The sequence below is a fragment of the Podarcis muralis genome, chromosome 9, assembly GCF_964188315.1.
Source record: "Podarcis muralis chromosome 9, rPodMur119.hap1.1, whole genome shotgun sequence".
Classification (NCBI taxonomy): domain Eukaryota; kingdom Metazoa; phylum Chordata; class Lepidosauria; order Squamata; family Lacertidae; genus Podarcis; species Podarcis muralis.
Window position 1 is genome coordinate 42,226,043 of NC_135663.1, and position 24,146 is coordinate 42,250,188.

At 39.3% G+C, this 24,146-nt stretch overlaps 1 protein-coding gene across 8 annotated transcripts in view; it reads left to right on the plus strand.

Moving 5' to 3' along the window:
- RAPGEF2 (Rap guanine nucleotide exchange factor 2) overlaps window positions 1-24,146 on the plus strand; it is a 164,672-nt gene that overhangs the window by 103,316 nt on the left and 37,210 nt on the right. For 7 of the 8 annotated variants that reach the window (XM_028743032.2, XM_028743030.2, XM_028743028.2 and 4 more), the window contains one exon: window positions 17,126-17,257. The exons of the other annotated variant lie outside the window; for it this stretch is intronic. In XM_028743032.2, the coding sequence (XP_028598865.1) occupies window positions 17,126-17,257 (132 nt within the window). The remainder of the gene's footprint in view (window positions 1-17,125; window positions 17,258-24,146) is intronic. 8 annotated transcript variants of the gene reach the window in all.

Genomic DNA, 24,146 nt, shown 5'->3' on the forward strand with positions numbered 1-24,146 from the left:
TCCTGTATTTGCATGAAAGGTCTGTGTCATTTTGGTTTGGCATACCATGACCAACTTAAAAAGCAGTAATGTTTAACGAAAATGGGAACAATTCAAAAGGAGCGAGCAATAAATGCTAGCCCTTTTAATTAATCCCACGGGCCAACTACACCTCTGTCATGCTGTAATCCCATAGGAAGGTACTGTTCCTTGTTTGTGAAAATAGCATTCATAGGCAAAATAGAAAATCTTTAGAAGTGTGGGCCTTGAATGCCAAAGATTTCAGGCCACGATCTAGAGAGCTGTTAGGTGTACCCAGCTGGGCATCTGTCTTTTTTGTTTTTTATTTGAATGGCAGATTCCCCCCCTTCCCTGCCCCACCCCCAATGCCGCATTGATCAAACTGCTTTGGAAATTCCCCTGAGTTTCTAAAGCAGTTTGCCATGATGTGCAGGAGGCTGCTGCTTGAGAAATAGAGGTCAAAAACCCCTTTGGGTGGTGCCAGTCTTCTTGCATGGCTGTCTGAATTGTGGCCTAGATTTGTTTTTTAAGTCTTAAAAAACCATTAAAAATATAAAACTGTATACTAACTCCTCAGGCATTACTATTACATAAATATTTATGGTTTACCAGTGAATTCTGTTTAAATTTTTGTTGTTGTTGATAAGTGTGCAAGTGTGGATTTTGCAAATTATTATTATTATTATTATTATTATTATTATTATTATTATTATTATACACTCTATCATCCCAGGGTGGGTTGCAACAATTAAAACACAATGTTAAAAAGAGCTTAAAACAACTTGCAATCACAAAAATAATGTGGGCCCTAAAAATATACATCTCAGGCCCCGGTATCAAGGTGTGCAGACATGTTTCACTCTTCAAACTACTTGGTTGTTTTTTTAATCCTCATGAAGTCACACTGGGACTTATATTAAGCAAGAAGTTTTTGACACATGTGAGAATGTGCATAAGTGTGCATGAAAGTTTCACACATGTGAGATGGAGACATACGTGAATATTAAAATTTGTGTGCGTGCATACAATATAATATTTAGGTCATGAATCAGGTGGTTGTTAACATTACAAAAGTAATATACAGTGACTTTAGATGTGTAAAACAAACATTTAGATTATTCAAGATCTTAGGTAATCATTCTCTGCTCTGAGTTGTCGTAAGACCATTCCACCCCAAACACAGCATATTAGTGTAGGGTGAAAAACTTAATGAGTGGCATTCATTTGGTGCCCTTGCACTCACAGAAGGACTTTTAATTCAGTTGATGCCTCCATTAATGGAAGAAGAGGGGAGGGGCTTTTTTTGCCAGTATCTCATGCATCCCCCAGCTTGAGGGAGTTGAGGAACATTCCATAGCAAGGTAGAAAATGGTATGGAGGTCCATAAAGGGAATTGCAAATTGGTTCAAATCACTTCACCTCCCTTTTAGTAAGCGGAGGTGCCCACTGGATCAAAAGCTTTTGCACGAGTGCACGGGCACCATTTGGATTCCACCTAATGAAATTATACAGTCCTCGGTGAACTGATGGAGGTGAGCTGGAGAAATGCCATGCTCTGGATTCTATCTATCTGTGAAGATTCTATCTATCTGGATTCTATCTATCTAGATTCTATCTATCTGGATTCTATCTATCTGTGAATTTCAAGAACATGGCACCCTTGTTTTGGAACTTCTTCATGAATAAGCAGTTGCTAGATTCTAACTCTATTATTTTAGAAGTGTGAAAACATTTTTTATTTAGACACATGTGTGTGATAATTGCTGCTGGTTCTGTCCAAGCAGCTGTTTAACTTCCTTTTTCTGAGTTGTATTGTTTTTAATGTGTTTAATAAACTGTTTTCTGTTTCATGGCATTATCTACTGTTGTCAGCCATCAGCTTCTTGAAAGCGGAAAGAGATTGGAAATAAATACTATAAATGGACATTAGTAGAAGCCAGCTGAGGAGCATTGATTCCCCCTGCCCTCATGTAAATTGGTTGCCTCAGGTTCATATTTTGAGGAGGAGAGTCAATAAGTGGAGGAGAACAGCTGTGGTTTGGAATGAGATAAAGCACAAGCTTAGGTTCAGATGTAATACTAAGCCAAACCATGGTTTAGCTCCCAGGAGCATAGCACCAGCAAGACTAGGGAAGGACTGAGGCTGCATTGATTTTCTAAATATATACCAGCACATTTTCTCATTCAAACTTAGACATAGTTGAACAGGGACAGCAATGAAATGTTACCTATCTATCTATCTAGCTATCTATCTTCAACTAAGTTTTAATCAGTCTCATTGAAATAAATTACCATGGGTAGGTTAGGTCCTATAAATTCAATAAGCCTACTCTGTGTAAAACCTAGTTGAATACCACCTAGGTGTTTATTGTCTGAATCTATATTAATAGTCATGCAACTTATTGAACTGGAATTAGCAATACTACTATTTCTTGATTTTCTAAATGCTCTATTTCATCTTCCAGAATATTTGTAAATTGCTACTCTAGGTTGAGAATTTAAACTCTGGCCTTGTCAGATTTTTGGAATCTCCATAGAGTCTGTGTCATGTATGCCCAAATACAGTCGGCTTAATTTTCCAAATTAGCAAACTAGTAAACTATTCTTCAATTACTTGTATCTCCTTAACCTTATCCCAGTTGGCTAGTGGATGGGTCAGGTCCTGCAATCCTGTAAACATGTTTGCTGTTGTTAGTGGCCTTTCCCCTGGTTGGTTGGTCTGTTCGTAGTAACAACCTTTAAGTTAAGGTAAAGGTACCCCTGCCCGTACGGGCCAGTCATGTCCGACTGTAGGGTTGTGCGCCCATCTCACTTAAGAGGCCGGGGGCCAGCGCTGTCCGGAGACACTTCCGGGTTATGTGGCCAGCGTGACGAAGCTGCTCTGGCGAGCCGGCACCAGCGCAGCACATGGAAACGCCGTTTACCTTCCCGCTAGAAAGCGGTACCTATTTATCTACTTGCACTTAGGAGTGCTTTCGAACTGCTAGGTGGGCAGGAGCTGGGACCGAAAGATGGGAGCTCACCCCGTCGCGGGGATTCGAACCGCCGACCATGCGATCGGCAAGCCCTAGGCGCTGAGGTTTTACCCACAGCGCCACCCGCGTCCCTTTTATCTTTAAATTAGTTAGTTGCTAAACAGTTTGTTTTTCTGAGGGGAGAACTTCTTTAAGGGAAACTAGTAAAATACCCTTAAATGATCTACTAGCACTGAATTAACACATTCCCCCTTCCATTATTTGTGACATACATGACACTCATTCGAATAAGAATTTTTGTCCTATAGTAGTTTGGAAGGTAATATGGATATTAAGCTTCTCTCAGGCACCCAAATATTAGTGGCACTACTTTTGCCATGTAAAAGCAGCACGCTCATGGGCCTTTCCTGCAGGTGTTTGGATGCAAAGAGAGAGAGAGAAGCTTGGTGACACAGCTCTTTGGAGTTTTTTGTTTGTTTATCAAATTGTTTAGCTCCGTTTTGAACAGAGGTGGAGAAACTTTTTCATTCTGAGGGCAACATTCTCTTCTAGACAAACTTCATGCCAGAGGAAGGTAAAGGTAACACTGGGCAGAGCAATACACGCAAATTTTACCCTTGTACAGTAGGCACATGCGCTCGCACACGTGCACACACACAATCTTCCATCCAGAGAAGTAAGAGGCATTATCAGAGCTCAAGGACACATTCCTTTCAGGCAAAAATACCCAAGGAGGACCTGAAGCAGGCCTGTGGAGAGACTTTGGCTCTTGGGCCATAGGTTCCTCACCCTGATTTAAAACAAACTGGCCAAGTTAAACTGTCTCAAAGCAACTTTGCAATGATTGTGCCACTTGGTTTATTCATAACGCCAACAGAAAAAAGAAGGGTGGCACCTAAGGGACAAGAAGCTTCCCGTCCCACCAAAGAGGAATCTCTGAAGACCCGGAACAATGCTGGAAGCAAAATAATATAGTATTCCCTATCATTTCAGCATGTCAGCCTCTTCAGGAGCCAGCAGATCTTATTCCACATTGCAGTTCACTTAGAATGCATTGTTTTATCCATGTTGTTCCAGGGGTGATGAGCTGAAATGCATTGGACACAGTATGCTGTAAAATAATTTTTTTTTGCCTTCCGCAACCTTTTGAGGTTTCACCCTTTTTAGCCTTACGTAATGCTTCTATCGTTTATATACTAATGCTCATGCAAGTTTGCTTCAGTAAATTTGCATTATATTGTCTTGGGAATACAAAACTAAGCTATTGTATGTTAGTGAGCTGAACTAATCTGCAATGATGTAAAATGTTGGTGGGGTTTTTAGGCATGCAAAATTGTGAACATGTGCATTTACGTGGCAGAGGGGATGGGACTCCCCCCCCCCCCGGAAGAACAAATATTGGAAGTTCAGACCAGCGTGAGGTAACTGCCTCAGGTGGCAGGTGATGGGAGGCAGAGAGAAGCAATGCATGTTGAAGGACAAAGCAATGTGTGCCTCACAGCCTTCCTGCAATTCCCTAAGTGAGTCTGTTGCCTTCAGGTGCACTGTCCTGTTGCCAGTGTTGATGTCAGTAGGACAGTGCACCTGAAGGCAACAGACTCACTTAGGGAATTGCAGGAAGGCTGTTAGCCAACCCATTTACTCATCTCTTCTGTCCAAAATACAATCTTACATACTTATAATTTATTGATTTGGCAGTGAGCATGGCATGCTATCTCTTCCTCATGGCCACTGCTTTTTGTCTTGGAGGTTGCAGAGTATTAGGTGGACAGAAAGCATGGAGAGAGGGTCAGACCTAATTCCCCTTTCCATGTACGGCTGCTACCACTGGATCTTGGGGGTGAGGAAGGATTTCTTGGTAGTAAGGGGGGCAGGTGGGTAGGTGGTGCACAAACTTACTTGGGTTTTTTTAGCACAGATTTTAATTGAACTGGAAAATATGTGGGCTTGAAGAACTATCATCTCTTTCTGAGCCCAAACATGGAGAAGTTCATTGGGATTTCTACTCTTAACATCATTCCTTATAAATGGCGGGTCTTCAGACCTCCTTATACATTGTGTTTGAAATCTGGTGTGCTTCCAAAATAGTTTGTTGTAGGTAGGGTGAGGCATCTGTTTAGTAAGTCAAAAGCTTCATTGACCCAGCTAGTCACAGTGTCCTCAGTTGTGGCTAAAACTGCTAAATAAATAGATTTATGCAGCACTGATGCAACTGTGGGGTCATTCTGGGTGACTATTGGCTCTCTGCTCTTCAGGTTAGGTTTCCACAGGATGGCTGCTTCTTTCGGATTCAGCTGCTGTTGAGTGGAGTTTCATGGGAGCCTTCTCTTAACTTACTCATTTAGTTCACAGCCACATTAGCAAGTTCAGGGGCACCTATGATCCAAACTGCTTTCAACATATAATTTTATTGCAGTCGTCTGCATACATTTATGGCTAGCTCATTAAAGATGACCCAGAAGCTTTGATTAGTTCAGGGCTCAGCTGGTTTAATTCTGATGGGTACAGACAAAGAATTAATACTCCATCTACAACTACATTGAGTTGTCAATGACTCAGTTGACTGAGCTAGTCAAGAGACCTCACAATAAAACTTATGCATCTATTAACATGCAAATAAGGTAAAATAGGTGTATTGTATGTTATGGAAAGTAAGGTCACATTGATTTAGGTAAGATATTACCTCATGTCTTCATTTCTCTCGACAGGAATTTAGCTACAGATCCTGTAATACTCTTATTTGTATCAGAGAGAAGAGAAATGTAATGTGCAGGCAATCTTCAAAGATACAAAATGGTTACTGAATCAATCAACTCTTTCCGGAGACCTCTATAAAAGTTACAAAACATGGATGAAGGTTTCTATTTCTTCTGAGGAAGAAAGACATCACTTATAAGAGTAGGGTGTTACCCTAAATATCCTCTCCATAAGAGCTGAAGGTATCACACTGAAACATGCAGGATAGGAATGCCCTCCTGTATTTTGTTATGCTTAAGTTCAGTGGATATTTTGTCTGAGAATTAACAGATGTACTGGAAATGCCAAATACCAAAGCTGAACAAGTCATCTTGACTATCGAAAATAGGTTTTGGAAGCCTATTTATTTAATAAAAGATCTAGCTTGAAGCTGTGACAGAGAAACCGTAACACAGATTTTGTTACTTAGCAACTTCATCTATGTACTTGCAAACTGGTCTACATGAACCGAAGATAGGTAGCTGTGTGAGATAATAGGGGGACATTAGCACTGAGTTTTTGACTCTGTAGCTGGGGCAAGAAACCTTTGGCTTGTGGCCCTACATGGGTCTGCTAGGTCTTCCCATTTAGCCTATGAAGACACTTCAACCAAGACACAACTACCTGCCCTGCATCTGATGTTAAATATGGCATCAGATTGTGGTGTATGTAAATACCTGGTTCATCTGAAGGCAGCCCTGTTCAGGGAAGTTTTTAGTGTTTGATGTTGTATTTTTTTTACTGTTTTTTGTTGGGAGCCGCCCAGAGTGACTGGGGCAACCCAGTCAGATGGGCAGCATGTAAGTAATTATTATTATTATTATTATTTATTAAGTGTTTGCATGCAACACCAATCAGCAACACAGCTTTGTGCAGAGTGCTGTGCACAGTGGTTTGCATGACTTGACAATCATCTGTGTTGGATATTGCTGAGTGTTTTGCAAGGGGCTTCACAAGACCCAGCAATCAGTTGATCATTGGTGTCCATGCGGGCAAAAAGAGTTACCCAACATCATTGTGATAGCCCGGGACTGACTTATGGGAAGTCCCCATTCACCTTTGCAATTTGGTTCCTGAAGGGTGGGGAAAATAATTATCTGACCTTCTAGTCAGAGCTAATCTCTGCCTCCTCTCTTCACTCTAGAATTCAAACCTCATCTCTAAGCTCAGGACTGCTGCTGCTGCTGATACATAGTTTGGGACACCAAACATAGCCCTTAAGAGCCTTGAACAAACTTTTTCAACACTTGAATTCAAAATCAAAATCTGAACACCATATAAGAGTTGGGCTATCAATTTGGCAGTTAAAACTTGTCATGCTGAAGAAATATAACACATCCCTATAGTGCACAAAAATGTTGAATCGCAACCATGCGTTATGTCATTGGTACTCTATTTACTTCTGAACCCAACTTAAGATGCTATATTTACCTTAAAAAGTCTTAACTGGTTTGGGCTAAATACTTGAAGGAATGTCTCTTCCCATACCAGTAAACTCATGTCTTAATTTTAGATTATCTTTGCCTTTTTAGGTTTTAATTGTTGTTGATGCATTATTGTCCTTTATATTTATTTGTTGGTTTACAATTGCATCTATATATTTCTGAATTAGCTTTTATTTGCTCTTTTCTATACTATCTTGAATCTCTTGAAGGGTGGTTTTTAAATAAATAGATACATGGAAATCAATGTTCTTGCCATTTTCCTTGGCAGAGGATGTTTGCCAGACAATGTTGTTCTGCTAGACATATACTTTAAAAAACAGGCAATGCAATGCATTAATGAACAGATTTGTGTTCCTCCTACTTTTACTACTACAGGAAAGTAGGAAACTCATTGTAGATGTAGGAAAAATATTTGGTGAGATAGTATTTTTAAACTAAAACAAATTTGCCTAGTTTTTACTTCTGCCAGAATTGATAATCTTAAAAACATGCCTATATTCACAGCTCCTTTTCAAATAGCCAATGGTAATGCTAAGGCACCATCCATCTCAAATTAGGGAATTGACAGCAATGCTTAGGTACCTTCCCTGCACCACTTGGGTAGTTTGCAGACAGAGGAAAATGATGCTCATATCTCTGTACAATTACCCTGCAGATGTTACTCAGAACCCAACTAAGTACATAACCATCAACTACAGCAATTTTCAGCAAACAGTAGAGCAGCCATGATGGATCAAAATGGATGAAAGAAAATAAGCTTTGCAACATTTTGACATGCTTTTGCTGATTGGGAACTTTTGCTGATTCTCAGTAGTCATGTGAGTAGTGCTCGAAACTCCCATTGTTCTAGGCACATCTTGCAACAGGGAATTTCATTAGCGTGAGCAGTTTCTGAGCTCTTGAGCGCAGTACTGTGCTTAAGATTTCAGATTAAAATTGCAAAGTAGAGGGAAAGGAGGACCTTTTTCTGCCTCCCCACTTCCAGCTACTCTCTGAAGACTGGAGAAGATACCCTCTTAAGAATATTAGGTGGGTGGGCAGGTGAAGGCCTAGACCATGTGAAAAATTAATATTTTAGCTGCAGTTCATTCATTTTCAGCTTTGTATTTTTGTTATAAAAAAGTGTGCCTAGACATTCCATTGTTGCACCCATAACCTAGGCTTAAGGTTCTAACACTTCATGTGAGATGTTAGCATCTTAGATGATGGTAAATTTAAAAACAGCATCATACTTTTACCAAGAAACATTCTCCCCAACTCCCTCCACTTGCTGTCTGTTCAACTTTGCTTCATGTGTTTTCACTCAGCTGAAACCCACAGGATCCTGGCTCACAGCCATGGATGGGTAACTGAACTTTATTCCAAAATGCTAATATGTGAGAAATTCTGTTTCACAACTAGATGGGCTGGAATAAGTCAAAAGGAGGCCAAATCGTCAATTAAGAAAGGATTGCTTTCTTAAAGCTATTTTAATGTTGTTCTTATACAATTCTTAGTATATTTTATTTTTGCAGTACTACATTGTTTTTATGTTCCTATGCTGTGGTTCAAAGTTCAGAGTATCATTATCTTCCATATAGAGATAATAATATGCTTTGAAAGAAGCATTGGACACCAATAAGCTGACTGATTTATTTTAGTTCTAGACTTGAATCTGTGGTCTTTATTACTGGTCATGTTTAATCCCCATTGAACTGAGTTGCTAATGAGCAAATTTTGACCCCTGGTTAAAGGACCCAATTAACTTTGGTGTGCTGGCCAAGAATTGGCTGATAAACACTAGTGTTTATGGGATCTCCAGATTAACAACAGATGGCCATCAGGGGTACTGTAGCTTTCAACTTGGTAGGATCCAGGTGACCTGTGGAGCCAGTAATGTATTTACCTGTTCACATAGACTGTTGGGGCTGGGCTGCAATAGCATGCTTGGATGCCCTGCCTACAGTGCAAGAATTAAAAGAGGCTAGAGAGGCCCTTTTCTATTTCCACCCACTGTTAGAGTGTTGCAATCTAAATTTAGAAACTTTTTAATGATAAGAAATTCAGGTATGTTTTGAATTTAAAATGCAGAGCTATTTATTGATAAATAAATTTATTTCAAAGTGAGTTTTACAAAATAAGTTATTTGCTGCAATTTTAGGGTGATATTGAACTAAGTTTTACTCAGATGAAACCCATTGAAATTAATGAACATAACTAAGTTAGGTCCATTAACTTCAATGGGTTTGAGTAAAACTTGGTTGAATACCACCCTTAGCTTTCCCTTGTAGTTGCTCATTATATATTTAATATTTTAATTGTTAATACCTCTGTAGATTGCATAGAATAACTCGATGGGATACCAGTTGGAGCTTTTTAATGCCTTTCCACTGTCCAGCAGCTTCAGCCAGGAACTCCCTTTCCCAGCAGATCTGATCATACTGCTTCCACCTCATTTTTCAAACATCACCTGTCGCTTTTTAGAATGCTATGATACCTGCTCACGTCGTCACTTTCTCTTTGTAAAGGCATTGGAGGATCTCAAAAAAGCTCTGTTAATGACTTTTTGAGATGTGGTTCATAACATTTATCTTTATGTTTCCCACTGTAAAATATGACTTTATAATACCTGGCCAATAAGGAATTTTTTACAATAATACATAGAGACAATTGCTTGATCTCAGGATTCCAGGGAGATGAGTAATTGGAAACCAGTGAATAATAAATCACAAGAAACAGATTACTATACACAAACTCAGATGCAATAATCCAGCACAGAGGTTGGGAGCTGCTTAACTCCATTTGATTGTAGCTGAACATGTGCACTTGAATATAAGAACTCCTCTAATATCCTAGAAGTAGAAGATAGCAGAATTCTATGGTTCCTATGGTTTCTATGTTTGCTTAGCATCTTATATATGTTAAAAGGTTAATAGGTTCCATTTAGCATAGGCAATCGGTTGTATGAAGCAAGTGGTGGTGCCAGTAAAGGGTACAATGACAAGAATGAAGATCTTTTTAGCCAGTGAGGTCAAGACTCAAAATTAGCCATTTTATTTGACAGCCATAGCCTGACAATCATGCTATTTACTTTACATGGGTTCCGGTCTTCTTTTGGAAGCTTGGAACAACTTAAATGTGGCTTCCTGTGGTTTTCCAACCTAGCATCAAGCAAACCATACCTGTTTAGCGTCAAAGCAGCTATAGCAACAGGTACTCCTTGATTTCATTGGGCACTTTAGAAGATTGTTCTGTAAAGTTGGAGTAAGTACAGGAAAAGTTTTAGTCCCTGCTAACTTATTTCACACAGGGCACCAACAATCGATACTAATGCAGTTGTTGTAATACTTTGTATTTGAAATCATTTTTTATTCTAACACGTACCTCTTTTTTGAGAATAAATCATCATCTAGATTTGTTGTCTTAAGTTGCCTATTTCAAGATATATTATGAATCTTGAATGTGTGTGTGCGTGTGTACGCACGCGCACACCACACCCCCCGACTTGTAACTTAGTTTTTACTTGACCCATGAAGTTGTTGTTGGAAATTACCCTTATTTCTGTAATATATGAACAAAAACTATGAAATAATGCTTATTATGTAAATGAGCAGTTTAGTTGGTGTGTCCACTGATCTTTATGGGTAGCATATTGCCCCACAGTTTGTTTGTAGAGCAGATGTGGAAGGGTATATATGTGAAATTATAGTAACTACTCCATGCTGTCTAAAACTATACAAACATAAAGCACTAATTAGTTACATTCCAGTGTAAACTGTCTGTTAGATTTAACACTATGTTGGGCATGTCCTTGTGCATCATGTCTATAAATGAAATCAATAGAAATCAGTTCATTATTCTGTAATTAGGTATATTGACTGCCGCCCTGTAAATCACTGAACCATACAACTAATATTTCCTCCAATGTTTCACTTGGTTAGGAAAGAAAATGAATTACCTTGAAATAAGAAGTGTATAAGACGAATAACTGCAAACCTTGTTTTTAACCTAGATTTTATTGTTCAACTGGCAGTGTTCAATAATTCCAGAAATTAATAGGGAAGCATTATGTGATTATTTTGGTCACATGTGCTTAGGCTTCCTTACAGGCTGATCTATAGTTAGGACAGGAGTAACTAATGAGGTGTCCTCATATGTTGTTTTTATGAAGTCAGAGAGCTGACATCATGCTGGTATCATTGAAGGAAATTCCAAACATACAGTGCAGCAAGGAGAGGAGGTTGCCACTGAAGGAGCAGGAGATCTTTGGATGTTGGTGGTGCTTGAGAGAATATCATGGGGAGGGATGTATTGGAATATTAGAAATGTGAGATATGGGAGGCAAGGCTATGAAGGGAACTTGAAGGTAAGGATAGACAGAATGCCAGTGTAGCCATTTGAGGGGAAAACATTTTGGTAGCAAGAGTGCTGAATGTGTGTTGGCATTTCTGTGTGAACAACTTTGAGACAGGTCACTGTGTTGGTCTATAGGAGCAGAAAGAAAAAAGAGGCTGCAAAACTAATAAAGACCAGTATGACAGTGTACTTTTGTGGGCTGCAGTCCACTTCAACTGATACATGACTTTGTTGATTTTGCTAATAAGAGATAACTTCCAGCCTTTGTATATCTTTGAATGTGGTAATATTGTTTCTTGAGTAAAGAGGTATTGAATAACACTCCCTCACACACCTGGAAGAACAAGAAAATATAATTATATTATTATTACTGTTTGAATTACAGTATTGTTATGACAACCTTGTGCCTAATGTTGCTTACTGTAGTACATTGTGCAAAGCCTTTGTATTATTACTTGGTCTGCAATTTTATTTCATTTCTTCTTTCCCTCTTTCTTAAAATCTGCCCCTCCCTCATTTTTGCATTTCTAGTTGTATTCTTGTGAGGATGTAATTTGTTCAAAATAAATTATAGATTTTTAAAAAAAACAGATGCATGAAGTGTTAACCATCACTTGTCAGGATTTATAGGGCCACAGTATTGACACTATGTTAAGTGTGAACCAGCTATATTGAATCCTGCCATTATAATGATAATTTTTTGGGGGAGGGAAGACAGTACAGTTAGAAAATAGTTCAATGGATTGATTTGAAATTTGGCATCATAGGAAAGGTAAGCTTGAGGATGGTTCATGCCGATTTGGGGATAGAAAGGATAAGAAACTGTTCTGATTTTGTTAACCACTTGACTTTTGATGCTCAAAAGTTGGCAAGATATGTGTGTTTTCTTCTACAGACTTTGCTGGGGTTGTTTAGGGGGAAATATATCTCTGTACTGTGACTTTGGGGAAATAGTTTGTTGTGTTAGGTCAAGAGGAATGTCTAGTAAGTGTCATTATTACCCATGAGTTGCATAAAATATTTGTAATCTTTGTTTAAAATGCATTTTTATGGCTAATGTTGGGCAATAGGAATTCAGAAGGGTGTCTCTTCACATGTTGTTGTTTAGTCGTTTAGTCGTGTCCGACTCTTCGTGACCCCATGGACCAGAGCACGCCAGGCACCTCTGTCCTCCACTACCTCCCGCAGTTTGGTCAAACTCATGCTGGTAACCTCGAAAACACTATCCAACCATCTCGTCCTCTGTCGCCCCCTTCTCCTTGTGCCCTCCATCTTTCCCAGCATCAGTGTCTTCTCCAGGGAGTCTTCTCTTCTCATGAGGTGGCCAAAGTACTGGAGCCTCAGCTTCATGATCTGTCCTTCCAGTGAGCACTCAGGTCTGATTTCCTTAAGAATGGATGCATTTGATCTTCTTGCCGTCCATGGGACTCTCAAGAGTCTTCTCCAGCACCATAATTCAAAAGCATCAATTCTTTGGCGATCAGCCTTCTTTATGGTCCAGCTCCCACTTCCATACATCACTACTGGGAAGACCATGGCTTTAACTATACGGACCTTTGTTGGCAAGGTGACATCTCTACTTCTCAAGATGCTGTCTAGGCCTGTCATTGCCCTTCTCCCAAGAAGCAGGCGTCTTTTAATTTCGTGGCTGCTGTCACCATCTGCAGTGATCATGGAGCCCAAGAAAGTAAAATCTCTCACTGCCTCCATTTCTTCCCCTTCTATTTGCCAGGAGGTGATGGGACCAGTGGCCATGATCTTCGTTTTTTTGATATTGAGCTTCAGACCATATTTTGCGCTCTCCTCTTTCACCCTCATTAAAAGGTTCTTTAATTCCTCCTCACTTTCTGCCATCAAGGTTGTGTCATCTGCATATCTGAGGTTGTTGATATTTCTTCCGGCAATCTTAATTCCAGCTTGGGATTCATCCAGCCCAGCCTTTCGCATGATGTATTCTGCATATAAATTAAATAAGCAGGGAGACAAAATACAGCCTTGTCGTACTCCTTTCCCAATTTTGAACCAATCAGTTGTTCCATATCCAGTTCTAACTGTAGCTTCTTGTCCCACATAGAGATTTCTCAGGAGACAGATGAGGTGATCAGGCACTCCCATTTCTTTAAGAACTTGCCATAGTTTGCTGTGGTCGACACAGTCAAAGGCTTTTGCATAGTCTCTTCACATACTCATTACTAAACTGTTTTGAGAGAAGCCTGGGAGTTTAATAGATTGCTGAGTGAGAGTAACAGGCAAAGAGAGTTTGTTGGGAAATGGACTGGGGGTGGGTGGCTGAAGTACATTTGTTAATTTTGTTTATTCATTTTATATCCCAGCTTTACTCCAGTGATCTCAATGAGGCATACATTATTTTCTCCCTCACCATGTTATCCTCACAATACAAAGGATTTTAGTGATGTAACTGGGCACCCCAAAACAAAATGGTTAGCAGCAAAGGCAGATTGAAAAAAATGGCCTGCACAACGAAGTCCAATATTGTATCATATTATAGGGGGTGATGTGGCTGCGAATGTGTGAGTTACCTCCACTCTGCAAAGTAGCTCAGTGTTACAATCGTATTGCTGGAAAGGGCCTGAGAGGGAATAGTGTATGACAACCCTGTGGTATAGTCAAGATTCCAGAACAGTACACTTAAAAAATGTATTTATGTTAGCTTTGTAGAATTGAAACAATATAGAAAATCTATTTTAATAATTTACCACAGGACCTTGAAATGCCTTTGTCTTTGGACTTTGTTAATCTGTGTCAGCCATAGTTATGATTCTTTATAAGGTCACTCAGAAATGATGACTAACAGAGCATTTCAATGGCCCTTTCATACTTTCCTTAAGTAAGAGACCCAGTTATTCCTTACAATTTCCTATTGAAATACTGATGAGCTTTAACATTGAGAAATTGCTGCTTTAGAATGGGTCATAATTTGTTTTCCTAAATATTTAATCACAATCACTTTAGAATTGTAACTGACTATTCTCTTTTTTGGTGGAATAAAACTAAAGTACAGTAACTGTGAACTATAGTGACAATCACAAATTCACATTTCTGCATCCATATTCTCTAGGCTACTTTTAACAAACACTTCTGTATTCTGTTATTTTTCCCCATTTTCCCCACCCCATAAATGACTCTTGGGTAATACTCTTCATCAGTATGCTAGTTTTAATTAGTACAAAATGGTGCTTCCTAGATCAGTGTTTAACAGCACCGTGTAATTCTGCTTTAGTTTTTGGAATCTGGCTTTGATAGAGACAAAAGAACAAAAGAGCAGTCCTGAATACCAGAAAAAAGAAGAACATTTGTAGAGCAAGGGTGGCTAGCCTCTTTTGAGGGTAGGGCTAATTCCACCTTGGCCAACTTTCTGGGGCCTACAAACCAACTGGAGGTGTGGCCACCTACACACACACACACACACACGAATCATAACTCTACATTGTAGTATTCTCTATACATGGTGATGGTATTCTGTAAGCGTTTTGACCTGTGAAGCTATATTCTCTCTCTCTCTCTCTCTCTCTCTCTCTCTCTCTCTCTCTGTGTGTGTGTGTGTGTGTGTATGTACGCCAAACCATGGCTTTGTGTGTTCAGCCTCCCAGAAAGGAGATTGTAGCTAATTTGCTCCTCATCTGGTCCTGCCTCACTGCTGTGAATTTATCAAGTGTGTTCATTTAAACCATGGCTTGTGGTTTGTTTTCTCCAGACAAGCAACGAGTTATAAACCAAGAACAAAACTTGTTTGCAGCATGAAGCCAAGCCATGAATTAGTTCGCTGCAGTGCAGCAGGGCCAAAGCAAGACCAAAGTGGCCATAATCTCCTCTTGAGGAACCCACATGTTTGCACTTAGCCATGGTTTGTCTTAGGTCTACATATGAGCAGTTCAAGGAGTGGGGTTTTTATGCACTTAGTTTAACATGTGGATGTTTAGAGTTGTATCCAACTAAATTATTGTGTATGTGTGGAATGACTTCTGCAAAGGCAACATAATTTTCCATTCCTTTTCACTTACCACCTGTTCCCTGCGCTACCCCAAAATCTGCTCTGGGGGCATGTTTGAGGGGGCAGGGTGAGTAGGAGAAGGGAAGTTCCATTGTACTAATGGATGTTATTTTGTGTGTGCAATGATTTAGTTAAACAATATAAGATTCTTAAGTGAAAAACTAGGCAGGGTAGATTAGTTTTAGAGTTGTGCAAGATTGTATAAGTGTTCTTATTAGGCGATGTAGGGAGATGTTGCTCTCTACAGTGGAAACGGTGATCTTATGTAGGCTCTGCATTTCGAAAGTAGAATCTAGTAGTGGGGAAGTGCTTTGGAATGATCTTACTATTGTGCTTAGCTGACAAGTAGTAGCTTCTTCCATAACCTCCCACTGTCAATATCAGCTGAATGGCTTCAGGCTCAGCTGTGGAAATATTTAAAGAGGACTGTGTGGCTCTTTGGAGCCATGCTTTTCAGTAGTGTCTTGTAACTTCTTTAAAAGCTGTAGTTTGGGTAGAGGGCAACCAAATAGAGACTAATCTAGCTGAGCTCCATCTTCTGCTGGCTCATTTCCTACAGGGGAACTGGAAACAAAGAAAGTAGCTAGAGCAGATAGCAAAGGCAGGTTTATTATTCCTGTCCCATGCACTCCCCTGTCCACTTTCATTCTAATTGCATGAGAGGGTCTGGAGTGTGGGAACTTTCCAGAAAAACCATTGGTAAGGATGCCTAAAGCTTGGAAACTACCTCCAAATTCTTATTAAGTATGCATTCATCACAGGGGTCTGTATCTTTTGGTTCCTCTGGAAATTTGTGAACTATGGGAGAAGCATAAAATGAATGGTGATTGTAGTTGACCAATGTAGGTTCTGAATGAACAATTAAGGGTTAGAGAGATAATTTTTTTTACTATTTCTTTGTTACTTCAGATTACTGCTTAGAAAAAAATAGTACAACCCCCCCAAAAAAGTATTTAAACAACAACAACAACATAGCAGTTGAGAGGTTATGCTAGCCATGAGCATCATGTTTTTTTTTTATAAAAAAAACCAGACTATAGAAATTTCAGAGCTTTCTTTGTTTAACACAATTTCGGTCGCTTACATGTTGCATGATACATAGCTATAGTTTTGCATTTCTGCCTCACAAATTAAGTAATATTTTCCTACTTCTCATTAGTTTCTAAAAACTGAATCAAACAAGTTTGAAACATATTCCAATATTTAAGCATTGCTCCCTCAACCCTACTTGGCACAAGTATTTGTGCATTAACAGGTGTTCATCTCACAAAAGCCAGTGACTACCATCCTAAATATAGTCATGGTAACTCCCACTGATTCCTTTGAGACCATTCACATGGTTCCAGTGGGAATCATGAGTAAATGCTCGCTAAAGGGTTTGTTCTTAGCAAGTAATATTCCATTCTTAACATTTACAGCAACAGCCATAGTAATGTTTATGTTTGTCACATATTTACAAAGCATACATTTGAAACACCCTCTCAACCCTTCTGTCCTTAAGGATTTGCTTAATGAATTTTGTATGGTTTTAGTACTGACGAGTACTGTTAATCATTCAAATGTTTATGAAGTGAATGCCTAGGTACACAATTTAATTATGCCTTTTCTGTTTCTGTCTACAGCTTCCTGCAGATTTCACAAAACTGCACCTTACTGACAGTCTCCACCCACAGGTGACCCACGTTTCATCTAGTCATTCAGGATGTAGTATCACTAGCGACTCTGGAAGCAGCAGCCTGTCTGATATCTACCAGGTATGATAGTGAACAGTTGTAATTGAGCTAAGTCAGTATTTTAAAAATGGCAACTGGCAAAATCACTACATGGAGATTGGGAGAATTCGGTTAAATTGTAGTAGTTAGTTTCATAGTCTACAGAATCTTATACCCACGCCCACCCATCTCCTTTCCCTATTCTGTATTCATGTATTATTTTTTTAAATTTTTTTTTTAGAAAACAGATTCATTTGCAAATGCCAGTTAGAACCTTTGGAGGCAAATGCCATTTTATAGCCCTACTGATTGAGATACACACTTTCCTACATGCTTAATGGAGGAAGGCCTTGTTTACTTTGGGTAATTAGTAATTTGGTAGAAATCTGGCTAATAAGAAGATAATGATGGGAACATCATGCTTTGTTATTTCAGTGCAGTAACAGCAATTTCACAATGGGTTGCCATCCATTTAAGTAGAAGGCAAACTATCCAGATGTCATAAATACAACTTGTTTCTTACAAAAGGGTCTTTACTTTTGAACAGCGCAATCACTTTGCTCATGCATGCACATGAAATAGCTAACCTTCTACAAGTGACATCTTACTATTTGTTCCACTTTCTTTTTTGTTGGCTGGTTTATTTAACATATCAAGTGCCCTTCAACCAAATAGTTCCTAGTGTGGTTTATAACATAAAATCAGGGCAAGAGCAGACATGAAACAAAAACGAAAAACAAATAAATGATTAAAAACAGTAGGTTAAAATAATTAAAACTCAGATTAGAAAGTGAAGTAGAACAGGAAGAGCCTAGCCTGGGACTGAACATGTTTCAATGTAAGCACATTACATACAGCTTGAGAAGGGTTGTGCTAGTGATCCTAGGTTCAATCCCAGGCATTCCTTATAAGGCTGGGAAAGACTCCTGTATGAAACTCTGGAGAGCCACTGCCAATCAGCATAGACAGTAGTGAGCTAGATGGACTAATGGTCTGAGCCGGTATAGGGCAGCTTCCTATGTTTCTAGTATGTAACGTAATGGGAAATAATTAGTAGATTTAGGGATATGCTTCATAATACTTTCAGAGTCCAAAACATTGTTATGAAGAACAAAGTAAACAGCCGTTGGTGATGGTGGTGGGGCATTTCTGCAAGTTCATTCTATGATTATGCCTTAAATTGTATATTAAGAAATGCCTAAGGGGGGAAAAGTTTGAATTCAGAATAAATGTAGGATGTAATTACTAAAGGTTGGGATTGATTGTCTCACAATAAAACAAATATTGTGAGAAGGTAAGGGTCAGATTATAGATACGTAGTCTTCAGCTCAGTTTGACCACTCCGCTTTTGTATTGATTGGAATACAAAGATGTGATCTAGAATGGTTATGATGATTGTGTGAAGATTGTTTGCTCTAGTCTTGTAGAAGAACTACAATGTAGAGCAGGGGTATGGAACTGCCAGCCCCTGGGTCACTTAAGGGGTTCCATTTTTCCCAAGTTACACCCACCCATTATCTGATGTTGCTGGTGATACCAACTGTTGGGCAAGAGGACAGGTTTTGGAACCCCTTCCCTTCTTATTTAAGGATGAGGGGGAGAGGGTACCACTGCTGTCTTCCTCCTGCTGAAAGAAGCAGAGCAAAATGCTGTTTGAAACAGCTCTTTAAAGAATGGGAGAGACTGGGTCAAATGACACTTTGCCGCTTTAAGCTAGCCCTCATGTTCCCTTTAGACAGAGGCAGGTGGCTGGTTCTAACAGCACTTTGCTGCTTTAAGCCATTTCAGGGGCTGGAGAGACAGATGCTGGTATTTTACAAGCAATGTGTCTTCAAGAGAACCCCTTTTCACAGTTGAATTAAAAAATAGGGTTTTCCCTTCTGTTTTCTGATCTGCTGTGAAAGAGGCTTCTCTTGAGTTTAATGGTGCTTGTAAAATAGGCTTCTTCCTCCCCCCTGCTTCCCCACACCAGATGAGGAAAACCTACGTTCGGGTCTTGCAAAGCGGCTTTCCCCTCCCCATGGTAGGCAGAGAGAGTGATGCTGGTACTTCCTGCAGCTCAAGTGAAGCCCCTGCAAAACCTAAAAAAGCAGGGTTTCCCTCCTCTGCCTTTGCAGATCTGCAGCTAGACATATTGTGCCTGTGGAGCGCTTCAAGCAGCCTGCAGGTTAGTTTAAAGTTTTGGAAATCATTGGGCCAGTTTGCTAGTCAACTCCCTTGAACTGATAATTGTCAAGTGGTAAGATTGGTGTCCAGTGATCAATATGTTCTAAATATACTATCAGATCAAACCTTCCCTATACTAGCTAACTCCCAGCAACAGGAAACTAGCCGAAATAGAGTGTGAAGCAAATGGGATTCCTGGAAGCAAAACACTGTATTTTTAGGGCCAATGTGTTTTTTACTGGTGAACCTTAAAATGAATCAAGTAATTAGTGCATATCACATCCTTTGGGATCACCTGTCCTAGTTGCTTACTGGAAAATGCAGACAAAGGCACATTAGCCAAATGCTGGCTTCCAGTTTCACACACAAAAAAACCTGTGAAAAGGCACCCCATCCCCATTCTCAGGACACTTTTGCATTTCTTTTGAAATTTTAGGTGAGCATAGGGTTTAGAATTTACTTTATTGCTCCAAGGTGTCCATGAGTTGGGTGTACATTTCTCTATACTTTAAATATTTATTAGCACTCCGCAGTCTCTCTGTCTGCCTGGGATGTTTGATCCATAGGAGGGATTACCTCACAACATTTCCTACTGAACTTTAAATGAAGTGTGGGGGGAAAGGGTGGCTGGATACTGAATTCCTGAGCATGGTGCACTTGCTGATTTTGCTTTTTAATGGAAGTCCTTCCTTTTACCTTTTAATGTCTCTCAACACTGATTTATTTAAAAGTAAAAGGCCTTCACTTAAAACCATAACAGTGAGCAGTTGTCAAGTACACAGCTGAGTCCAGCTGAGAATTTAAGGAGTTTCCAGAAAAGGAAAACACACAGGAAGGTTGAAGAATGGTAGATAGAGTACCAGCGAGATGATTTGTAGAATGATTGAAAGAACATAAAGAAACGTGCCTTGGCCAACTTGAAAGTAACAACAAAATTGTGCACCTACCCATTAGAAGTTTTCCACACTTTCTCACTTCTTTGATACTTTTTTTCTTAAAAAAATAAGCAATTTAACGAACAGCTTAATTTTCACTGGGGTTTTGAAGGTGGAATAACCAAAAACAAAGCAAAAGATACCCTTTGACCGAACTAAATCCAGAAGATAAAATCATTGTAAGTGATAGACTAAGCAAATGCATATTGATTCAACAATATTAATATAATGGCTTCAGTCTTTGGCTGTATCATGTGACTATTACAATATAGCAGTGATCCAAGATAGTCAGTCTAGATGATAACTCAGGGAACTAGTGCAATCTCATGACTTATTTATATCCTATTGTCCCCAAAATCAAGGGGGTACCTAGTGTTTTCCTTGTTTCCAACAGGTCTATGGCTTAACCTGTTTCCTTTAGGGACTCCCTCCATCTGGATGACCTTATTAAGCATTGAATTACAACAGAATTGAGCAGCCAGGCATTTGCTTAGTCTTGCTCTTCTGATGCAGTGAACCATCCAAAATTACAAACCAAATCAAAAAGCTGAACCAAGAAGAGAATACACAATCTTGAGATATAAAGAAAGCTAACATTGTTCAATACTTTTCAATTTGGAGGCTTCTTGCAGAATAAGTTATCCCGAATACAGTATCTTCATCCCATTAGGATTTTACTTACGGATATTGGTCTTGTGTCATCTCAAAGTCTTTTCTTCATACTCAGTAGATTGGTTCATGTGCCCCTTATTCTGCGAGTATCTAGTCAAATTCCTTTATGCCATTGTGCCATAATGTGTATGGTGCTTTACAAGATAACAAAGCACAGGTCTCTACCAGGAGGAACTAACAAATCTAATGTTCAACATGGAAGCAGTAGCAGAGAGGGTAAGGATAATTAAAGTAAGAGCAAGCCAGTGCAGGTGTTTAGGGAGGGTGGTTTTATAGCCTGAGCAATGAATGATTTTGGCAGCAAAATAGAGGATGGAGATGAGAGAGGGCTAAATGTGACAACAGCAAGCTAGAGAGGAGAATAGTGTAGCAATTCAAGTTGGGGGATGATTAGAGCATGAACCAAACTGCTGCACAAAAGTCAGAGGGGCTATTTTCATAATGTTGTACTGGGAGAAGCAACTTGACTTAACAGATTGTATAAAATGGAATGGAGGAATTAAAGATAAACACAAAGCTGATCAGCAAGTGTCTGATCAACAAGTGGGTAGTAATCTTTTCAATGGATAAGGAGCATGTGCAAAGACAGTAAGGTTCAGTAGGAAAGTTCAGCCCTGTATGTGTTGAGACAGCAATGAAACATAAAACAGGGAAACCAAAAAGCAGTTGGTAATGAAGGATTGGATGTAGGAGGAAAGTTATTGGACAGAGAGGTAGAGTTGGGTGTCATCAGTGTGTACTGAAAGCCACAAAGTTTAATGAAGTCACTAAGGGACAGTATAGTTAGAGAAAATAGCAGAAGGCTGAGAATAACTCCCTGTGGAGGTTCAGCAGAGAAGAACTTTCCCTATGGAAACAGTGATCGAGTAATTAGACTGATAGGAAATAAACCAGCTAAGAACAGAGCCATAGAAACAGAGTACGTAAAAGGAGCGAAGCAGAAAAAGTAATGAACTGTATTAGAGTCAACAAAGGCACCAATGAGAAGAAGAAGATAGATAGAGACCTTTTGGATTTGGCATTGAGGAGTGATTTGATGAGGGTAGCTTCAGTGGAGTTCAAGAGGTCGAAGCCAGATTACAGGGAACTAAGAGAGGAATTGAGAGAAATTTAAGACAGGGAAGTACGTGGCACAGTCCAGAGATTCGAAAGCAAAGGGTAAAGCTCAGATTATTTTTTTAAGAATGTGAAAAAGAGAGGCATGTTTAGATGCAGGAAGGAAGGAGCCAGAGGATGGGGAGAAATTTAATATGTGGAAGGATATTTGTGATAAAAAGATATGACACCCAGGAGTCAGGATCATGGGGCAGGTAATAAAGGACAACATAATAGTCAACCAAAGAGAAAGCAAAAAATGGTTGAAGTAGGTTTAAGAGGCAAAATAGCTGGAAATGAGATGAAAGATGTGCATTTTGGATACTGTGTTCATGATTGTGTGATGAACAGAAATTCTCATTTACATGAGTAAATCAGGACCATGTGTGTGAGGTGGATCTACCCTTTACACCTGCATTTTGGTCCAAACAAATCTTTCCCCTTAGTTTGGTGAGAAACAGTAAACTGGTATGCAGTGTATGTCAGAAACATAATGCAAGGGGAAAGGGTTAACCTTCCTCCTAAACAATAAGATCCTACTTGTATTGTCCTTTCCTCCTGGCAGCAGCTGTTTTAAAAATGACCACATATCATTAGGCTATGTATTCATCATTATGTGTTGTTTGATTCAAAGAGATTGACTTGAGGATGTTGGCTAAAGGCTGGGGTATTTAGAGGGGTCAATAGTTAGTTGAGAGAGCTGGGGCAAACAAATCTAGAGTTGGTTGATGAACTGTACTTAACCCATGAAGAGCAAAAGGGAGACATGGCAGAGAAGTAGGCAGTGTTCCCAAGAAAGCCTTGCACCACTTGACTGCAGGTGGCAAATGGAGCAAGAAGTAGAATATACAGAAGGCAGAGAGTGTGCATGTCGAAGGAGAGAAAGTGTTGCTCAGATTGGATGAACTCTGTGGCACAAGCGGAGCATTTCCAAGTGAAGTAGAGAACATGAAAATGCCCAAAGTCGTATGTAAGGGAATGCATCCCAAAGCAAACATAGAAGGCATGAGGGACAGGAGATGGGAAGCAGCTGTGTCACAGAGACAATGAATGTTAAATTTGAAATCACAAGAGAAAGGTACAGAAGTTGTCGGAGTCTGAATGGAAAGTTGAGAGTGGCCAGGAGATGATACAGGATAGAAATATAGAGATGAGATGCAAAGGGGAACAGATTTTTGCGGAATGAATTTGGGAGGCAGTGGAATGAGAGGTCAGCAGAAGCAGGGAGAATTTGGAAGTGCAAAAGCCACCACCACAGTAACCTCCAGTGAGAAGTGTGTGGAAGAAAGTAATTTGAAAGGAAAGGGCAACAACAGTGTCAGGAGGGGGCAGTAAAGTATTTGTGAGAGCTGGTATTATGCCAATGTAGAATTAGTAGTTCTTTATGACATGTGATCAATAGAAATTAAAATGCATATTTTGCTTTGTAATGTTTTGTTCTGTGGTGCTGTACTAGAGACTACTTTCTGTTTTCACATTGTTGCAGGTGACTTTGTTTATAGGTTGGGAAATAGATGAGTATGTTACTTTATTGAATTGAACAAGCACTTAATAAAAACTACTATCCATCATTTGTTATTTAACATAGTCTAGTAAACACAAATAAATGAACTAGAAAATGAATTGTGGAAGATAAGAGACTTTTGTAGTTCTCAGAAGGTTGATATCCATATATATTATACTTACTCTTTTTAAAATGGTAAATTATGTAAATATTAATGTTACTGACTACACTGTGGGTTTTGTTAGTGTGGTTTCTTCTTTTAGTTGTTTGGGCACCTTCTTATGGAGACATTCACAAATCATACCCAGAAGTAATGGTTCACCTTATGTTTGATTATGGAGTAAAAAAATAGTAGCTGCAAATATTACTTATGGTGTTGTATGCTCAGTTAACTCTTTCCGGTATTTGCTTCATATGAAGTATTTAATACTGCAGGTTTAAGAGCAACTATGCAATGAAAATATATTCATAGACGTCCTTTTGAGTTGAATAAATCATGAAGCTGAATCTTGAGATGCTTTCGGCAATAATCAGAATATTCCTGTTTAAATATTTATGT